The sequence below is a fragment of the Ovis canadensis genome, chromosome 9 (assembly GCF_042477335.2).
Source record: "Ovis canadensis isolate MfBH-ARS-UI-01 breed Bighorn chromosome 9, ARS-UI_OviCan_v2, whole genome shotgun sequence".
In the NCBI taxonomy this organism is placed as follows: domain Eukaryota; kingdom Metazoa; phylum Chordata; class Mammalia; order Artiodactyla; family Bovidae; genus Ovis; species Ovis canadensis.
Genome location: NC_091253.1, coordinates 44,572,301 through 44,592,250, shown reverse-complemented (window position 1 = coordinate 44,592,250; position 19,950 = coordinate 44,572,301). Strand labels below are relative to the sequence as shown.

At 44.1% G+C, this 19,950-nt stretch overlaps 1 protein-coding gene across 2 annotated transcripts in view; it reads left to right on the top strand.

Annotated features, from left to right (window-relative positions):
* The first annotated feature begins 353 nt into the window (after positions 1-353).
* Positions 354-19,950, top strand: part of RB1CC1 (RB1 inducible coiled-coil 1) — a 41,361-nt gene continuing 21,764 nt past the window's right edge. For both annotated transcript variants that reach the window (XM_069600022.1, XM_069600021.1), the window contains exons 1-7: positions 354-751; positions 10,251-10,365; positions 11,296-11,416; positions 12,350-12,476; positions 12,633-12,803; positions 15,100-15,302; positions 16,692-17,118. In XM_069600022.1, coding sequence (XP_069456123.1) covers positions 11,346-11,416; positions 12,350-12,476; positions 12,633-12,803; positions 15,100-15,302; positions 16,692-17,118 — 999 coding nt within the window. In that variant the 5' untranslated portion in view covers positions 354-751; positions 10,251-10,365; positions 11,296-11,345. The remainder of the gene's footprint in view (positions 752-10,250; positions 10,366-11,295; positions 11,417-12,349; positions 12,477-12,632; positions 12,804-15,099; positions 15,303-16,691; positions 17,119-19,950) is intronic.

Below are 19,950 nucleotides of genomic sequence, written 5' to 3'. Positions count from 1 at the left end.
GCCTGGGACAGCTCTCCCGGCGCCCAGTTCCCTTACAGGCCCTGGTCCGGTCCCAAACGACGTCCCGTTCCGTCGGCTGCCCTCCACCTCCTCGACAGATCGAGCTCTTCGGCCCAGGCTAACTCAGGATTCGGCGGGTAGGCGGGTGCAGGGCTATTCGCTGTAGTGGAGGTCAGGCTCACCTTGGGGCACTCGCATTCGGACTGCAGCCAGCACCGTCCCAGACTGCCCGGCGGAGTCTCCGGGGTCACGAGAGGACTCCTAAGTCGCCAGCCCCGGCATCTACAGCCACAGGTCGCGGAGCAGTTGGAACCAGCCCTATCCGGAAGCACGTCGACTTCCGGCAGCCCTACGACTTCCGGGCCTGCGCTGAGGTGCGTTGAGCGCGTCCGCCCCTCCCCCGCCCGCTTCCCGGCGTGCTCCGCGCAGGAAGGGCCGGAGTCGACAATAACAAACCCGTGGCGGCCGTGTCCGCGGCCCTACCGAGCCCGGCGCTGCCTCGGGTTCCGTCGCCCGGCCCCTCGGCTCTGACCGGCCGCGGCTCGCCCTTCCCCGGCCCCTGACACAGAGCCGAGGGGCCTGCCCGTCCCCGTGCCCGGAGGTGGCTGCCTCGGCGGTGCCAGCGGTTGTGTCGGTTGGCGGCGCGGATGGGCGGTTGGTAGCCGCCGCCGAGGACGAGGCGGCGGCGGAAGATGGTGCCGGGGGCCGCGGGCCCTGCTGCTGCCGCCGGCGGAGGAGGAGGCGCTGCCCGGTAAGCGCGGCGTCGGGCCCCTCGGGCGCGGGTCCCGGGGCTGGAGGCGGAGGTGGGCAGCTGCGCTGGGCCTGTGCGGCCCGGACTCTTCGGTGCCCCCCGACCTCCCAGTGCCCCCCGACCTCCCGGTGCTCCCAGCCGGCGTCGGGAGCGCCGGGGCCCGGGACGCACCTTCCCCGCCGCCGCTCCTCCGCCGCCGGGCCGGGCTCCGAGGTGTCAGACGGCGAGCCAGCCGGGGCGAGGGTCGCAGACGCGGCTCTGTCCGGACCCCGGAGCCCGAGGCTCCCCGAGAGCAGCGTCCGGATAAAGTTACTCCTGGGAATGACTCAGCCTCCGCCGGCCCGCGGGTGGGTGCGGGCCGGGGCGTGTGTGCGGATTTCACAACTTCCCCGGCCGGAGCCGGGCGGCCCGGCCGGGGTTGGGAGGGTGTATCTCCGCGGGCTTCCCGCTGAACGCGCCGCGGCGCCGGGGGTTGTTTGGTAACTGAGTCCCCGCACCGTGCTCCTGCCGTGTGGTCACAGCGCGGGGCCTGCGGGCCGGGGCGGGCCGAGGTGCTCGCGATGGATACGGAGGCTGAGAGACCTCAAGCCGAATAGGGGAGGCCCGATGCTGGCCGCAGGAGGACCGGCCTGCTTTGCTAGCCGCCGTATTGTACAGTTTCTCGGTTGTCTTGTGTGGGTGGTGCTTGTGTGTGTGTGGTTCTTCGCAGGGTGGGGAGGTTAGCAGCTTAGGAGGGGTACTGTGTGATGAGGAGTCTCGTTGGAGCGTTTCCATGTTTGATACACAGAGGGTTCTTCCAGGTCCGGTGTTTCTGTGGAAAGACGCAAGGGGCCGTCGAGGGAGGCGGCTGATTGGATCTGTCAGCAGGCCCTGCTGAGGATCTGAGGATGGTTTTCTCCTCTCTGTTTTTAATGTTGTAACAACAGAATATGGTCTGAATGAACATATTTTCTCAACATTTATGTTTAACATTGTGTCTAAAACCTAGAGTTTTATAAAACAGGGTGCTTTATGTTGATAAACGGTTGTGTTGGTAAATGCCTGTTAATGGAAATCAGATATGGACTCAGACATGGTTTTAAAAAGAGTAATTTAATTTCGTCTGTTTGGAATGCTTTATGTTTGTCACAGTTAGGATTGTTTCCGGTCTGATTCTTGTGTGGAGATGTTGGATGATAGGAGAGGAGAACCACATTTTTCTGGCCCTTGCTGAACACAGACATGGTCGGAATAGAGGGCAGGTTTACTTCCAACAAATATAACTCATTGAAAGGGCAGAGGGCACAAGACCTTTGTATTTTGGGGAGGAAAAACAAACAAAAAACCCCACACTTTTGAACCTAAATGTTTATTATGTAAGCTTGTTCATTTCAGTCAGAAGCTTGAGAGGAGCTCTTATTGGGCCTCTAATTTTGAGACTGTCTTTAAATTCTCCTGCATTCAGCAAATGCTTTACTTTGCAGATGTGTGTAACTTTTCAAAAAAAAAAAAGCAGTGGGTAGTAAAATGTTCTCATCCAGATAGTACTGTTTGGTAATCCCAGTAAGCTTTTCGTATTCAGAAAACACTGGCTCAGGCACCTCCAGTGAAAGTCCAGCATCCCCCTTCCACACTCACTCACTCCCTCAGATGGTTGTTACTTCCTTACCAAGGTAGACCACGGAGCCAGGCTCTACAGGGAATTCAGGAATGTGTACCATGTTGCTTTTGCCCAATAAGAGAAGGGAGATTGAAGTCCTGTATACAGTCAACTATTTAAGCGTTGTCTGAAATCTGAAGGAAAGACCCAAGAGAAGTGAGGAAGCTGACTATTTCTGACCATCTCGGAATAGAAGGAAACTGCAGTACCTCTGAGGTTCTTGGCATATACAGGGAAAAAGATCACTAAAAACTGAGCAGACAGGAGTGAGGGGAGAGCAGTAGGAAGAGGTGGTGTCCTGGAGGCTCAACAGATACTTAGAGAGAGGAGAGTAACATCCTGTAAACTACCATGTTCGGAGGCACAGTGGTTTGTTCAGGAAACCTGGTGAATCTGGGAAGCAGTTTGAATTGAGAGTCATTCATTTTTTCATGAAATGTTAAACCCCAGCAAGACCCAGTTTTAACTCTAGCAATGAGCAGTGAACAAGGGGAACTTTATATGTAAGCTTTGTATGAGGTTGTAGAAAGCGGCAGTGACACACTGGTAATTTTAAGGAAGATCAGTTGCAAGTTCACACTACGTTGAGATGCGCTGAAATAGACACAGTGCTGGAGGAGCAGATTGTGGAGTGCTGGGTTGAAGATTCCATACTTGCTATACATGTCATGATTACAGTGCTGTGATTCTTCCATTATTGTGGATCTGAGAAACCTGGAACCTGGGCCTCTTGTGCAGGGCCCTGGAGGGTGGCCTTACTCCATCCCTCAGGGAAGCTGCTGTTCTCTTAAGTGACTCTTTGCAGGCACAGTGCTTGAGTACCTCCATACACCCCTTCTTCCAGCTATTTAGTGGCTGCCCTGAGGGTTATGGGATTTTCCTCCAATTTTGCCGTTGAATTCTCCTTTAAAAATTTTTTATTTTAATGGTTTTTTTTGGTCCTGCCATGCAGCCTGTGGGGTCTTAGTTACTGGAAGAGGAGGGATGGAACCCTTGTTCCCTGCAGTGGAAGTGTGGATTCTTAACTACTGGACCACCAGGGAAGTCCCTAAATTCTCACTTTATTGGCTTGTAATTGTGCTTAGAGATGGACATAATTGTGACTGGTTCAGGACTATTTAGGTCATATTTTTCTTTTATATGCTGTACATAATTGGCTAGTAATCATCAGAATACTGAAATATTAGTCAATCAGTGCAGTTAATATTTCCATGACTGTGTTTTTAACCATTACACTGCAAATTCCAGCTGTGCACATCCTTTTTTGATATTGCTGTGTATTTACATGCTATGAAAGATTAGAAAATCTTGTTGTAGATACTACCGTGTGAGACGTTAGACTTTAAACAAGCAGAATTCACATTTACATTTAAGGACAGTGTCATACCTTGTTTCATCACTAAGTCGTGACCAACTCTTGCAACCCCGTGGACTGTAGCCCACCAGTATCTTCTGTCCATGTAATTCTCCAGGCAAGAATACTGGATTGGGTGGTCATGCCCTCCTCCAGGAGATCTTGCCGACACCGGGATCGAACCTGGGTCTCCTCCATTGGCAGGCAGATTCTTTACCACTGAGACACCTGGGAAGCTCATATTTGCGATTGTTAAAAAACTACCATGTGCAACCCTGATGTAGCATCTTTTAACAGTTATTCTGAGAATCTATCAAATGACATGCAACTTTTTAAAAAATCTTATTTATTTTTAAACTGAAGCATAGTTGCTTTACAGAATTTTGTTTTCTGTCAAACATCAACAGGAATCAGCCGTAGAACATGCAAATTTTTAAACTGCATTAAGGATAAAGTAATAATCATCTCTATTGGTACACATATTTCAGACTGTATTTAAAGTCATGTGTTTTACACAGCTTTTATGAATGTCAGGGCACCACAGTGCGGAATACGTTTATATGTACTGATATGGAGAGATTCCCATGTTATTGCGCTATTCAACTCAAACAGATTGCATGTATGCATGCTGTTATCTCATTTTTGAGAAACTACTTTGTCTACGTGTACTTCCTGTATCTGGAGGAAGACCCCAAAGGCCCAGCTTTATCCACACTGCCAGGGCTCTCCCTCTCGCTCCATTCCTGTCCTGCTGTCCTCCCATCAGGTTGGTTACAGACACCCTGGACCTTTCTGGAAAGGCTCTCTGGGGAGTGTGAGGAAGATGGCTGATCTACTCTTCTTTCCTTCTTTTTTCTTTTCTTGGCAGAGAAAGAGGAGGATCAGGTGGGAATGAATCTGATCTGGAGATTGGAAGCCCAGTTTGCAGTCCCTGGGTGACCTGGACACTCCCATTTGTGGTGAACACCACTAGTTTCATTGATGCAGCACCCGTGGCCCTTGGGTTCAGTTGCTGAATTACAGTTTGCAAAATTGCAAATCAGACAGAAGTTTTCCTACTCCTTATTCTTTCTCTGAAGCTTTTGGTCCACCTTGTCCAGCATCATCCACATTTCATGTGGTCTGCTAGACCTGAGAGCAACTTGAGGGTCTTTGGACTCCCAGCACCTGGCATAGAAGTATTAGTTGCTTAGTTATGTCCAACTCTTTGTGACCTCATGGACTTTAACCCGCCAGGCTCCTCTGTCCATGGGATTCTCCAAGTAAGAATACTGGAGTGGGTAGCCATTCTTTTCTCCAGGGGATCTTGCCAACCAGGGATCAAACCTGAGTCTTCTGCCTTGCACGCAGATCCTTTTTTACCATCAGAGCCAAAATCTGGCTTTGTCGGGTGTTCAGTAAACATAAGGTGAATAATGACCAGCAGTGTGCTGTTTGGGAGGTCAGTTGTTGTCTGGGGCTTTCCCTTTGTCTCCCCGTGTAAGGAAGCTGATTGTGAGTTTTGAATGGATCAGACAGGTTGACAGTAAGCTAGAGTGACAAACCTGATTGTTGTGGTGGTACTGCCTCAAAGAAGAAATTGCAGATATCCAGTGATAAATGATAGACACTTGTGTGAATATGGGAGATGCTTTCTTGTTTTTACAAGCATTAAAGTACAGTTGTAACACCTGTATCTCTGGGAATAAATGCACTGGAATCAGTGTTTTTAAAAATACCCCCTCATTTATAGCTTACTGTATCCCAGAAGGACCCAGGAGGAACAGATGTCCTTTCACGATGTGAGATTGTTCTCCCCACATGAGATACTTCATACGACTTGACAGCTTGAGTGAGCTCTGTAAGTTCAGAGTCAGAGAGGGAAGGCCGAAGGCCATCTGTGACCACGGGCGACTTCCAAAAGGGCTGATGGACCCAGAAGGGCTTTCTGACCACACTTGAATGAGTAACTTTCAAATGAGCAGAAATGGCAAGTATGGGAAGACTGTAAAGTGAGAGGATGGGTTTCATGTAGGGAAATAGCTGGAGATACTTGTGGAAAGGCAAACAGGTTGATTATGAAGTTGTAAAATGTTGGTAAAGTTATGGTTGTCACCATTTTTAGAGTTGTTATTATATGCCTTGCACCGTGCAGTAATCTGAGATGCATTATTGCTGTCCCTCTGCAGAGGTATTATTTCAGTTCTTAATGTGCAGAGGTCATCTGAGTCTCCGTGGGAGAGTCGGCATTCGAGTACAGGTGACTCGCCATTTCAGTGCTCATCTAGCTTAGGCCAGAGTTGGTGGGTTCTCGTTAAAGGGGCGGGCAGACGATGGAGTTCAAGGAGACTGTGTACCGAGTGGGTCCTGTCCTGAGGTCAGCAGGGCAGTGGCTGTGAAGAAACAGATGACAGGTTTGTGGCCTGCGGTGGCCACAGTGAGGCTCCAGGGGGCGGAGCGTCTGGCTTGTAAGTGGTGGGCGTGTTCAGGAAGGGCTGGAGCAGGGTAGAGGAGAGTTTCCAGGCTCTAAAATAAGGATTATGTCATTGGAAAATCAGGGGTTGGATTATATAGGAAAAAAGGGATAGGATGCAGACAGAAATAACTGACGTCTTGGGTAGCAACAGAGTGATAGTTTTGTTCACAGAGGAAGTTAGGGAACAGTTTTAAAGGGAAAGCACCAAATTGAAGTGTAGACCTGCTGAGTTTGAGAGACAGTGTGGTTTCTGGTTGGAGATACTTGCAGTGATTGAGCACCAGTCCTGAGCTGAGGTCAGAGGTCTGGGAGGGTTCATAACCCTCAGTGGCGGTCATCTTCCCTCTGGTTGGCATAGCCCTTCTCTGCATGTATACATTCTCTGTGTTCTCACAGCCCTGTGACTTGGGAAGTCTCCTGCTTTGTTGTATCAGAATAATTTAGGTTAGTTGAGGTCCATCAGTCACACAGTCAGTAGTAGAGGCAGGACTTGAATATAGGTCTTCTGACACAGGATCCACGTTCTTTTCACAGTGCTCTCCTCCCTCTTCTGTGCATATCTGGGGAAGTGTGTGGAGTGAGGGGGTAGTTCTCCCTGGGAGCCTGATGGGGGCCAGCCAGCCTAGGACCAGCAGGTGAGGAGTCTTGTCCATCCCTTAGCTAGACCAGCTGAGATGGTGGGTTTTCAGGTCCTTTATTTCTTTGTAACTGTGTGATGTTCTTTTTTTCCTTTTCAAAAATGGAAACAAGTATTTTTAACCCCCAATTGGGATTTTTAAAGAGACCAAAGTCTAGCATCCAGAGATAGCCTTTTAAAAAAAATGGATGTTACATTCTTCCAGACTTTTTAATGCTTGTGTCTTCATATACATCCTTCAGTATTAGTTAATAAACTAAAACCCACAAACAGAATCACATGGTACATTCTGTAGCTGAATGATGATAAATACGTCACTTACCTATAGGTATGGATTTAATGAACATTTTAAACACATTTAAAACACAATAAAATGTGGGTGGGCCACACGTCCCCACCAGGAGGAGGCAAGACTGTCCCTCCTGACCCCGGAGAGGACCCCCAGAGCCCTGCACCTGGAGCACGCCAGACTCCCTGCCATGCAAATCTTCCTTTGTCTGCTTTTACCTTTAATGTGTATCCTTTCACTATAATGAAACAGTAGTCCAAAGTACAGCACTTTCTGAACTCTGTGAGCTTAGGTGACGCCTGAACTTGTAGTCCGCTGGTCTGAAGTGGGGGTGGTCCCGGGCACCACCAGACTTGTGGCTGGGATCCCAGGGGGCAGAGTGGTCTTGTGGAGCTTCATCCATCCAAGTCTGGGTTTGATTGAAACCACTGCACACCCATATGTGGAGTGCATTTTGAGTGTCAATAATGCTGTTTATGAAGTACCTGTAATAGTGTGGAGAGACAGTTATTAGTGGACAAGTAATTGATGAGTCAAGATATACTGGATGATGCTCTCGTATGAAATCCTCACGTAGAGTTTTTGTCATTGTTCAGTTTTTCTCTCACACCACAAGCCCTCCAGGGCAGGCAGGGGTCTGCACTTTTATTCACCCAGGACCGGCTCTGCCGCTTGGGAGCTCCTGACGGTCAGCTGTCTATCACTTCAATCTGTTGGCTTCTCAGCCTTCAAAGATTTGGTTCTGATCTGCAGTGGGACAGGAACACGTCTCTTAGTGTTAGTGTAGAGCCATTGGGTGCATTTGGAGAGTAACTGCATGCCCCGTAATCGGTAGTGGGGTGAATGTAGGTGAAGTGGAGCCTTACTTATCCTTGGTGGAGATGACAACGTTGAAGGGATTTACTTTTGGGAACGAGCTGAGAAATCCTGTGGTCAGTGTTACTCATGTGACTTCTACACAGTCCTCACAGGAATATAGGATAATTCTTTGCTAGTGTGGGATTATTCATTCATTTTCTTGAGAAAGTATTTTAGAGCTGGTGTTCAGGAATGCAGGATGCTTGCTTTAAAGAAGCTTGTTATTCAGGAGAGGTGAGAACTGTGTGGAGAAACATCCCAGTAGCTGCAGCAGAGAAGCACACGTGGATATAAAGTCAGCAGAGTGAATGGCAGGATTGTGTGATTAACCTCATGAAAGAGAATGTGTGTGTGTGTGTGTGTTGCGGGGGGGGGTGGGTTGCAGTAGATCATGGTGGGTGATGATCACAGTGGGCAGAGGAAGGAGGATCTAGGCTGGGGAAGAGCCTCAGAGACTTGAAGTAGCTCATTTTGTTAAGAGAGTTAAGCCGGGTGGCCTTTGGGAGTGAAATCTGGGGAGGGGAGGAGAGGAAGAAGCCATACAGTGTCTGCCATTTTACTGGACTGTCCGGACTTGGATCCTGTGATATTACTGAAGCCCTGATTTCTTAGTTTCCTTATCTGTAAGGTGAGAATGATGATAGTATCCCTCTTAAAGGATTCTGTCTGTCTGTGTGTATTAGTTGCTCAATCACGTCTGATTCTTTGCGACCACATGGACTGTAGCCCATCAGGCTCATCTGTCCATGGGATTCTCCAGGCAAGAATACTGGAGTGGGCTACCGTACCCTGTCTTCAGGGGAATCTTCCTGGCACAGGGATGGAACCTGGGTCTCCTGCATTAGCAGGCAGATTCTTTACCATCTGAGCCGCCAGGGAAGCTCAGCTTAAAGAATTCTTGTGAGGATCAAATGAAACATTTCATTTAGTGAAGCATTTATTAGAACAGTGACCTAGAGCATAGTACATACTTATGAATGGTGGCTGCTGCTATGAAGGTCATCCTGATGGTGGTTGGTGTTCAGGAGTGGAACTATCTTACACACACAACACCCCCCCCGCCCCCCCCCCCCATCCTCCCTGAGGACAGTGGGAGGATGCTGAGGGAGGTGAGGGGTCGAGGATGCAGGGAGCATGTTGAGAGACTTGTGGAAACCAGAGACAAGTGAGGGCTTGATGAACACAGGAGCCTCAGGAGTCAAAGTCGGTGGTGTGTAGACAATGAGACTACTACTAACTGGATTGTTACTGCTGTTTACCTACCTGTGAGGAAGACAGGATGGTCTGTAAGACAACACGTGAGAGAGGGGGTTTGTTGGTTCCATTAGTAAAGAGAGGTTTTAGGTGGTGGAGCAGATGGGGGCGGGGTTATATAGAGAACTCGGGTCTAGGGAGGCATGCTGGCAGGTTTGGTCATCAGCAGTGGTGCCACGGGAGGTGGTGGGGTCCCAGCCAGACACTGGGGAGGAGGCCCAGGAGGAGGAGGAGCAGTCACCCAGCAAGGGTGCTTCCTATCTGCCCAGAGATCTGATGGTCTCTACTCACTGTGTTCCCTCAATGCCCCTGTGATGCTGGTACTGTATGTGAGAAGTACTACAGTCCTAGCTGTTGGAAACACACAGATGTATTATTCCACATGTGCTGGGTGCTCTGTCTCAGTAGCTTCGGTGATGGTCTCTGGCAGGGGTGGGGTCTTGTCTGAGGTTTGGCAGGAATTGCCGTGCTTGTCAAGAACCAGCTCCTTGCAGGTTCTTGAACGGAGGCTTCTTGCTGGCTCTGGCTTCTGTTTCTTGCCACGTGGGCCTCTCCATATGACAGCGTGTCCTGTGAAGCTGGTGGGCGGGAGCGGTCAGCTGGCAAGGTGGAGGTTATGTTGAGGAGGTGCTATCGTAACCTCTTGTTACCCTGGCCGAGTTTCAGTGGTTCCAACAGATCCCAGGCCCTGCCCATGTCCAAGGGGCTGGCTTTGAGGCTCGCGGCTATGGTACCCTTTTATTCCTGTTTTACAGAAGAAACCGTGAGTATTAAATATACAAGTATTGGGGACCATTGTGTATTAAAGACAAAAGGGACTCTAGGCTTTGACAGTGTTGGGGAGCTCTCTGGGGACTTTGATGTCTTTTTAATGTTTAATGGGATGGTCTAGGATAAGGTCATGTGCTTGTGGTTCAGTGAAGAAGAGTAGAGATCACTCTTTTGGAAGAGCATGCTGTTGTTATTGTTGAATTATTTTTCTCTATAATAATCCAGAAATTTTTCTTTTCTAGTTCACTGAGTTTAACCAGTAATGCCATTCAGTTGCCAATATCAAGCAAAGCAAACATAAGCCACTTGTAATCTGCTTCTTAAGAACAGTGGTAGTCCTTCTAACAGTGCCTGCTGGTGAGTCACAGTTCCTGCGTTTATAACGGAGTTTTGATCTAATGTGTTTAAAATAGTGATTTTGGAAACGTTAATTTTAAAGCCTTGCTTCCTTTCTTTTCCCTTCTTCCCTCATAATTCTACTCTAAGCTCATGTAGAAAGAGCATAAAGAAAGATAGCTACTAGTTTCTGAAAATTTAGTTTTTGTCATCTTTCGTCACTTACATTGATCTTGGGGGTTTTTACCTCTGGTCGTTAAAAAATAAAATACTAGTTCTTGACATCTGCCCCTTTATTCATAGATGAGGAAGCTTTATTAATATGTAGGATTTTGACTTGGATAACTGGGTAATGGCAGAGTTGTCTTCAATATTCAGATATCCTATGCACTTTGTGCTGTTCCACAAAGTGATGAGCTCTTAGGGCCAGAGTTTCTTGTGTGGAGTGTTTCTAGCTCAGCATGGAGGTGGAACTTGGATTAACCAAGTCTTTCCCTCCTGTTGCAAGTGGTGGCTCTTATTTGCTGTTAGTAAGTTTAAAACTATTTTGTTGTTGTTGTTGTTGTTGTTGTTGTTCCAAGGAAGAAGTTGGGAGAACTTTTGGAGTTAGAAAAATGTTTGACCACATTTTTAATTGTTATTCTTAATGTTGTGTGGTACATGAGAACAGTGTGAAATATACACCAAACTGTTCTAACTCCTCGCCTCTTTCTTCCTGAAATCAGTTATTTTTTTTCATGATAGAAGTTATACTTCTCATTAGCCTCATTACTGTTCATTATTATTTTTTAAGCACCAGCCTTACTGAATTGTCCAGTTAGCCTTGTTAGACATCAAATCCTATTATTTTTTTGTTGCTTGTGTATTATAACTGCTCTGTCTTATGGGAACTTAAACCACAATTATACGTGTGTTTGTAAATTGACAACGTCTCTTGTCTGTTTCTTTCAGTAACTGTATCAGAGTGTGAGGTGTAAGCTTACAGAATCCAGGAAACCATCATGAAGTTGTATGTATTTCTGGTGAACACTGGAACCACCCTGACATTTGACACTGAACTTACAGTGCAAACGTGAGCTGTGTTTTTCTTGATTTTCATCAGTTTTGCATTTTGTACCTGTAGAAAGTTAAAGATTTGATTTTGAGAATACTGTTCCTTTGTTAAATAAGAGTGGCAATATGAAAAGTCTTATATCATTGTTTACGTGTACAATTGTCATCTTTCTCTAAAATGTTAACATTAAATTTGTTAAGTTGTGCTTTGTTGTTTGTGTGACTATATTTTCACAGTAAACAAAACTGATTTCAAACCAAAGCAGTCTAATAGAAGTAAGTTTTCATAGCTGATTGTTCTGAATTTCACAGTGCACTGCTGAGAGTATTGGTGCTAGCTGTATAAACCAGCATATTCCAGTCCTGTGGTTTTTCATCATTGTTTTTATTATTTTAATGAATAAAGCCAGTAGTGTTTGTTTTGTTAGAGTAAAATTTGGGATAAACCTTATCTTTTTTAATGGATGAAATTACTTTCTGAGAGTTCTGTTTTTTTATAAAGTATGATTTGACTTGTAATTGAATGGTTTTTTGAAAGATGAGAAAATGGGGGCAATTTTCACATGGTATCCACTTAATGTGTTTTATGTAATGGGATGTATGTTAAAATCTCCACAGCACATGAGGATTTTAACAAATTCTAATATAAGCAGCTTTGCTACTTATGTAAAGATCACAGAAATAAATATTTCTGCTGGCTGCACTTCATAGGCTCAGTGTTAGATGTGGCACATGGGTGGTTTACTGACCTTGTAGTTATTTATGATTGGCTTGTTGATTGTGGAATCCAGTTGCGGGAACAATAAGCTTATATATTTTACTACTGTTTGGGGGGAAACTTTTTGATTGAAGTTCATTTGTCAGACATTTTTGCACAGAGTGACTTTGATAATGAGAAAGGCTGTCCTCAGGCAAATGTAAATAACTGATTTGCCCCCCTCCCTCTCTGAAGTGTGGCTGACCTGAAGCATGCGATCCACAGCAAGTACAAGATCGCCATTCAGCACCAGGTGCTGGTGGTCAACGGGGGCGAGTGCATGGCTGCCGACCGCAGGGTGTGCACCTACAGCGCTGGGACGGTAGGTGCCTGACCTCCTGCACGCGGGCGGGCTCCAGCTTTCCGCTCTCCGGCGGCTGGGAACTGGGGTCTGACTCCTATAGAGGGCAGTGTGCATATTTTGTGTCTGTAACAGTTTACTTCAGTTCTTCTTTGTTTTTGTTTTTTACTTCTCTAGGACACAAATCCAATTTTTCTTTTTAACAAGGAAATGATCTTGTCTGAGCGTCTACCTGCTATTCCTAAAACTACCTTTTCAACAGAAAATGACATGGAAATAAAAGTCGAAGAGTCCCTTATGATGCCTGCCGTTTTTCACACTGTTGCTTCAAGGACACAACTTGCAGTGGTAATTGTAATACTATTTATACTTAGTACAGTTTAAAATTTAAAACTGGTATATTTAACAAAATAATGATCGGTAATGTTTTTGTGGACAATTAGGCAACAGCAAATGATCTAAAAAACTGATTACTTCTAAAAGCATTCAAATCTAAATAGCATAGCAGTCTAAATTATAGAAGAAGAATGCCCAAAACATGAAAAATAGCAAACTTTTTGAAAAGATAATTTTGTGATAACTGTCTGATTTATAATTTCAGTTGCACACTTTGTTAGTCATTCTGCAGTTACAGAACCTTAGCGCAGAACAACTATCTGAAACATTTGTTTACCATCTCTCCTAGAGGATGATATGCAGATGATAACCTTAGAACATTGCTTGGATCAGTGAAGTTCCTGTGTTCAGGCAGACAGACACAGGCAGAGAGCTTAAGGATCTCTTAAGAGTGTGGTTCTTTCTTGTAACCATGGTCAGGTCCTGGAGGAGAACCCAGTTTCTTCCTGATACATACTTGTATTGCTGCTTGCAAACCCTATGGGTTGTTTCCCAGTCATTTTGTTTGTGTTTGTGTTTGTGTTTGACTTGCTAGTACTTTGCTATAATACTAGCTGTAAGCTGTCAGCAGGGGGACACATTTTCCTTTCAGACATAAAAAATATCTGATAATCAACCAAAAAGTATTTACCTTTTATGAAGATAAACTAGTAAAATAATAAACTACTAATAAAGATGAATACTTGCTTTCTAAAATATATTTTTTAGCAGTCTGTTTTAATGTAGTACATGCATTTGTGAAACTGGCTCATTCTTCACATGAGATGCAACATAAAAAAGAGAACCTCATCTCTCATCTTTCTGAAATATGTTTAATAAACATTAAAGGGTCTGGAAATGATTTTTAGAAGGCAGCATTAGTTTTAAAAAGGCAAATCTGTCAACTGAATTTATTTGCTAAAGTTCTTTAGATATGTTTTCCGATTATTGGTCTACAAGTAAACTAATAAAGATAGATTATACAGTTGCATGCCATTTAAAAATATCCATTTTAGGTGATATGATTGCATATTTGGTAAATCTGAGAGAATTTAATAAAAATCCATCAGCAGGAATTGTAAAGTTGATTGGAATATGTGATTAAAATGTGTAGACATTATTCATATTTCCCTTATTGGTTCTCCTTTAGAATAGAAATGGGAAATATATTGCATTCTCAATAGCAGCATCAACAAAATCGTATACAGTTCTAGAACATAAAACATTATAAACAAATGGAAAGATATTCTTGATGTTCATGATCATATTCTAATCACAGTGTTCACTAGCTTAATTAGTTAATTGCTGTGATGAAGCATTTTTGCTTCTGGGGAATGAGGAGAGTTTGGGGGATTTTATTTGTTTTGCTTAGAAAGATCACTGTCCACGTATAGGTAAGAAAATAAGGAGAAAGAAAAATGGGAAGCAGAGGGAAGAAAGTACCTCAGGTTGTAGCATTCCTCCCAAAAGCTGCTGTACGAAACCAAGACAGTGACCTGTAGCTCAGGCTGTCTACCACATCAGCAATTAGAGACTTGTGTCTTGGGCCATTCCATGGGGTTTGTGGGATCTTAGTTGGTCACCCAGGGATGGAACCTGGGCTCCCAATAGTGAGAGCCTATATTCCTCACCCCTGGACCACCAGGCTCTGTCTTCTAACCATCCAGAGTGCCATCTCCAGAGTCATATTTCCCAGTTACTTGTGTGACCTTGGACTTTTGTCTTTACTATTAGTAAAATTAATAATAGAGTTTTGTTTATTAACATACATATTTGAAAATGCATGTATCACAATTAGATGTTCATCGTCATTGTATTTTCACAAAGTGAACACAGATTTAAAAATATGGCATCAGCCATGGCCCTCCTTTGCTTTCAGTCCCCATTTTTCCCTTCTGTGAAGTTGATCAGTGTCTTAACTCCTTTTGTGCCTGACCTGAGTCAGTGCAATGTTCTGAGACTCAGTTGTGTAGTTGCAGGTTTGTATTAACTGCCACGTAGTATTCCCTTTTGTGAATCACAGTTTTACTTTTGATGGTTGTTGTTGCCTGACTCTGCGGGGACCTCCAGCCCCCTTATCCTCCCCCAGGTGTGAGTTCCTCCTTATTACCATGGCAGCAGGCAGGAGCCATAACCTGGAACAGTCCTGAACAGTGCTTCCTTTGACATGAGTTCAGAGCACATTCATGCATGTACTTAAGTACACGTGTGCAGACGTGTGCATAGGCATTACCTTCTCTTACCATTTGTTTCTTCTTTTCCAACATAGGAAATGTATGAAGTTGCCAAGAAACTCTGCTCTTTCTGTGAAGGTCTGGTCCATGATGAACATCTTCAGCACCAAGGCTGGGCTGCAATTATGGCCAATCTGGAAGATTGCTCAAATTCCTACCAAAAGCTGCTTTTCAAATTTGAAAGTATTTATTCAAATTATCTGCAATCCGTAGAAGACATCAAATTAAAACTTACTCAGTATGTTTGCCATTAAAATGGATAATAAGATATTTGTTTAAAATACCTTTGCACTTTATCAGTACTTTCAGTAACGGTCACTTCATTTCTAGTAGGCCACATATTTATTATAATTGAGGTTTATTTTTTTTGAGACTTTTATAATGACTTTTATGGAGTGTAAAATTTGTAAAACTATGGTTAGTTTTATCCTCCGCATATTATATGGATTTACCACATTTTGTTTTCTTGTATTTTCTTTATGTAAAAGACTCTTTGAGATTATTTAGAAACCCAAGAATCTTTGTTTCTTGCCTTGCTACCAATAAAGTGAGGCAAAATGCAAATGAAAAGTTTTCAAAGTTAGTCAAAGGAAAATTTTTTAAAAAAATACTGCCATATGATGTAGGCTTGCTAAGATGGAAAAGAGCCATTATGTTCTAGTTCTCATTTAGATTCTTTTCTTTTTTGGTTCTTTGCATGTAAGCATCTGATACCCATTGGTTCTTTTTTAAAAGGGCTATAATGAATGAAAAAAATACGGCAATAATTCTGCACAAATGTAGCCCTTTGTTGTGTGTGTACCTGTATGCTTTCAGTGTCTTGTATTCATTTTTTGTTTGTTTTTTCTTAAATTTTTTATTAGAGTTGGAGGGAAGTAGCATGTTCTTTTTTGAAATCAAATGGGCCTTATTAATTCAGGTTTCTGTATTTTGTGGTATGAATATTTAGAACATTTTGGTCTTGAGATGACAGTGGGACACATCTTGGGAAGGAAGAGAGTGATTAAGACTGGAAAGAGCTTTTAAAAGTTTTTGTAATAACCTTTTCAAGTAAAACTGTTCAGGGGTACAAGGCAGGAGCTAGTCATCTCATGTTAATGTAGGAGCATAAGTAATTTTACATATATTTTTATAGAAGTTAAATCGTCAAGATTTCATCTTTCCTTCATGTTTTTTGACAACATATATCTATCTGCCTGTCTGTCTATTTTCAGGGTGTGATAAACCCAAGAGTTAACCTTAATCTCTAATAAAACTGTTAATTTTATCCTCTGCTTTCATAATATCTAAAATGTTTGATTAGCTTAGAGACAAAACATTAAACTTTAAGAGACTGCTATGGTAAATCTTTTCTATAAGTTGGAATTTTTTATACCTTAAGTTTAGTTAAAAACTGAGTGTCCGTATGTATAGTGTGGACTTGGTACCTTTACTTTAGAGGGTCTCAGTGTGTAAAGGTACTCTCCTCTCTGCTTTCTTTAACGGACACCTTGTGGACTGCTCAGATGCATGTAGTCTAAGAGAGAGGGGGTGAGATTTCTATGCAGAGATAACCTCTTCCTTTCAAAATGCTAACCTCTAACTCGAGCAGTCCCATGATTTACTGACAGGTTTTTTGTACTTTAAGTTTAGGAACTGCGGTTTCAGTCATGGCCAAGATTCCGCTGTTGGAGTGCCTCACCAGACACAGTTACAGGGAATGTCTGGGGAGAGCAGATTCCTTGCCTGAACGTGAAGGCTCAGAAAAGGCTGAGACGAAGACCTCCACTGAACTGGTGCTCTCTCCTGATACGCCTGCAGCAACGAGCAAACCCTCGTTAACCTCATTTCACATGTCTGTGGAGCACATAGCCCCAGACGCCGCAGATGCTGAAAGTGGAAAAGATGTGAGGGAGCCTTGTCCAAGCCCTGCCCAGCGGGATGCAGCTGCAGTAGAGGCTAAAGAGGGGGACCTGCCTTTCTTTAATGTTTCTCTGTTAGACTGGATCAACGTGCAGGACAGGCCTAATGACGTCGAGTCTTTGGTCAGGAAGTGCTTTGATTCCATGAGCAGGGTGAGGAGTCTTAATCTGATCTTTCTTGTGTCACTGTGTTGTTTTCGCCAATTGAAGTTACATTGCCTACACTAAGTATTTCCTGTACAGTAATGGGAGAAAGGGTGCCTTGAGCCTCGGAGTGAAACTTCATAACCATGTGTAGGAAGGACCTTGGACAAACCAAATAATTTAACGGGTAATGTAGCCATACTTAGGAAACTGACAGCAAATTTGGGAAGATTACTAGAGGTAATAATAGGTAAAATCTCTCTGCAGGGCTGAGGCTTGAAGTGTCCATTCCAATGGGGATGGTTTTTGTGGTGGTGGTAGTACTTAGAATTTTTTTCTTCATGGTCCTGTAGTATCACTTGGACTTTTTAAATAGCTCCTGTAATTTGTCTCTGCAACTATGCTGCAGATATAATTTTGCTTACATCTTTAACAGTTAAATTGTTTTACTCTGAAAATGATTACATTCAGTGAAATACACAAGTCTTGAGTGGTTAGGAACCAGCTTCCAAAGGAGGACAACACTGAACCTTTCTCCCTCCCAGAAAACTCTGTGGGCCTGTTTCTAATCGGGCCCCCACGCTACCCTGGCAGCTGGCCTCTGATGTTTAAAAGAAGTAATTTTAGATTCACCTGAGATAAAAGTCAGAACTTAGACATTGTTTTTTTAGTTGTATTTTGTAATCATAGTGACTTTTGCTTAGGGTTATGCTCTCCCCAAGTACACTTATAAAAGCTTTTAAAAGCTTTTAAATTTGGGGAATAAATCTGGAATAAAGTTCTTCAGACCTCATCAGTAAGTGGTAGAAAATCTTGGCTGCCTGAGAGGAAGTTGGTGGGGCACGTGTGTCAATGAGGCGGACCAGGTGAAACAGTGTGTGAAGGTGAACTTCTCAGTCAGTTGGACAGAGGCTTGGTCTGTGGTTGGCTGTTGGGAGAAAGGCCACACAGATCTGGGTGCCTGGAAACAGCAGCCTTCTGTTCTTGCTGAAGGTGGAGTGCAGTCTGAGTCGTCATTCTGTCAGTACCCGCGTCCTTGATGACATCCTGTGGGCATGGCTTTCATTTTGGCCATTCATTATTTGTTGTCAAAGAAAGCTTCAGTTAAGACATTTGCCTGGGTAGAGAAGTGTGGAATATATTATGCAAAGATTACTGCCAGAAGTGAATGAAAGCTAGTGTTCTATTCAAACTATTGATGTTTTAGTACCCTGAAAATTCCGTTCATGTTTGTGGAAAATCAGTCATGTGCTTGTGATAGAGTGAGTGAAGTGTCACTTTTTATAGTTTTACATCAGTCAGAGAACAGGCCTCTAGGCCACGGGAACCTCTTTTTAAAGGGCTTACAGAGAGCTATGTGTTTGTATGTTTGAATGAAATCTAGCAAAGACTCAAGTTTTATTCACTTTATATGACAAGAGAGAAGAAACAATAATCCTTGTCTGGCTTGATGAAAATTCACATTCATTTACATCTACAGAATTGAGTGAGTCTCAAGACACTCTTCCATATTCGTCTGTATAGTTGTGTTGTTGTGTTGCTCTCTCAGTGAGTTATGAAATACAGGATCATCATAACCAGCAGCATATGGTCTGGAGTGTTTTCTTCCTTAAGTCACTGCTGTTTTGTGTGTCATGATTTTGCCCAAGACGAAATCTGTTTTAGTCATCTTCTATAGCCTTTTGTCACCCTAATAATTTATAGCTAGTCAGTACTTTGGAAATGTGTGCACTGGACTCACCATGAAAATAGAAAATGTTCACATATGCACACATTTCAGTTAGCTGTCATACAAGGCAGGTGCCTCCCATGTTAAATAATGGCTCTTGACGTCTTCATGATCTTAGAAGTGCAGCTGCTTATGACTACACTGAATTCTCAGTAGCTGTAGAATAATTCATGTTTAATTGCTTACTTGTGTTGTCAGCATGCTGAACACTGTACCAAAAATAAATAATTGGTTGTCGCTCAGCTGCTAGTGTTCAGGGAAGATGTGTTTGACGGGACTGCTCATAGTGAGCAGAGGTGGGCTCAGTAGCTGGTAGGGCAGTCAGCATGAACAGAGACCTAGCTGGAGAAACTCAAGATTCATTCGTCTGCAGTTCTGTGTCTCTGGGCAGAAGGAAGCTGTTTAGGAACGTGAGCAGAGGACAGCTCTAATGAGTCCGTGATCGTGGCTGATGTCCATGTGGAGATGGTAGCAGACAGGCAGAAACATGGACTGGACACTGGTGGGAAGATAAAGGGTTGGAAAAGGTTGGAAGTTACCTTATTCTGGTTACAGTCACTGCTGAAACCCTGTGAGAAGCAGTAGAAATGGGCCACTGCACAGAACCCCCCAGGATCGCCTGTTTATGGAAGAGGCGGAAGAGGAGCAGGGTCCAGCGGAGGGTACACTGAAACTGGAGGAGGTGGTCTCCGATGGGCCACGTGTGAGCCCTGAGAGCAGCCAGTGCAGGGCCATCTGCACGGAAGACACCAGTGTGCAGTGTTCTTCCAAGGGGAGAGGAGCAGGTGGAGAGAAATGTTTGGGTTCCTTGAATTACGTAAATTCCAGGAAACGTGGAGAATTAAAGTCCAGCAATAGGAGTGATTACACAGCGAGAAAGTGTAGGTGATGAAACAGATTGCTGGAGGAGTACAACCTGAAAATAAAGATATTGCCCACAGGAGGGAGGTTTGAAGATGTTGATATGTTTTATGGGGGAGGTTGGATTGATTAGACAGGTAATGACCAAAGAATATGTTTTTGTTACTAATTTTGCCCTATTTCATAAGAGCTTGAAAATAGCATTTTTGGTGGGCTATTGAGAATTGAATGAATTGGGCTTGAGTTGAAAG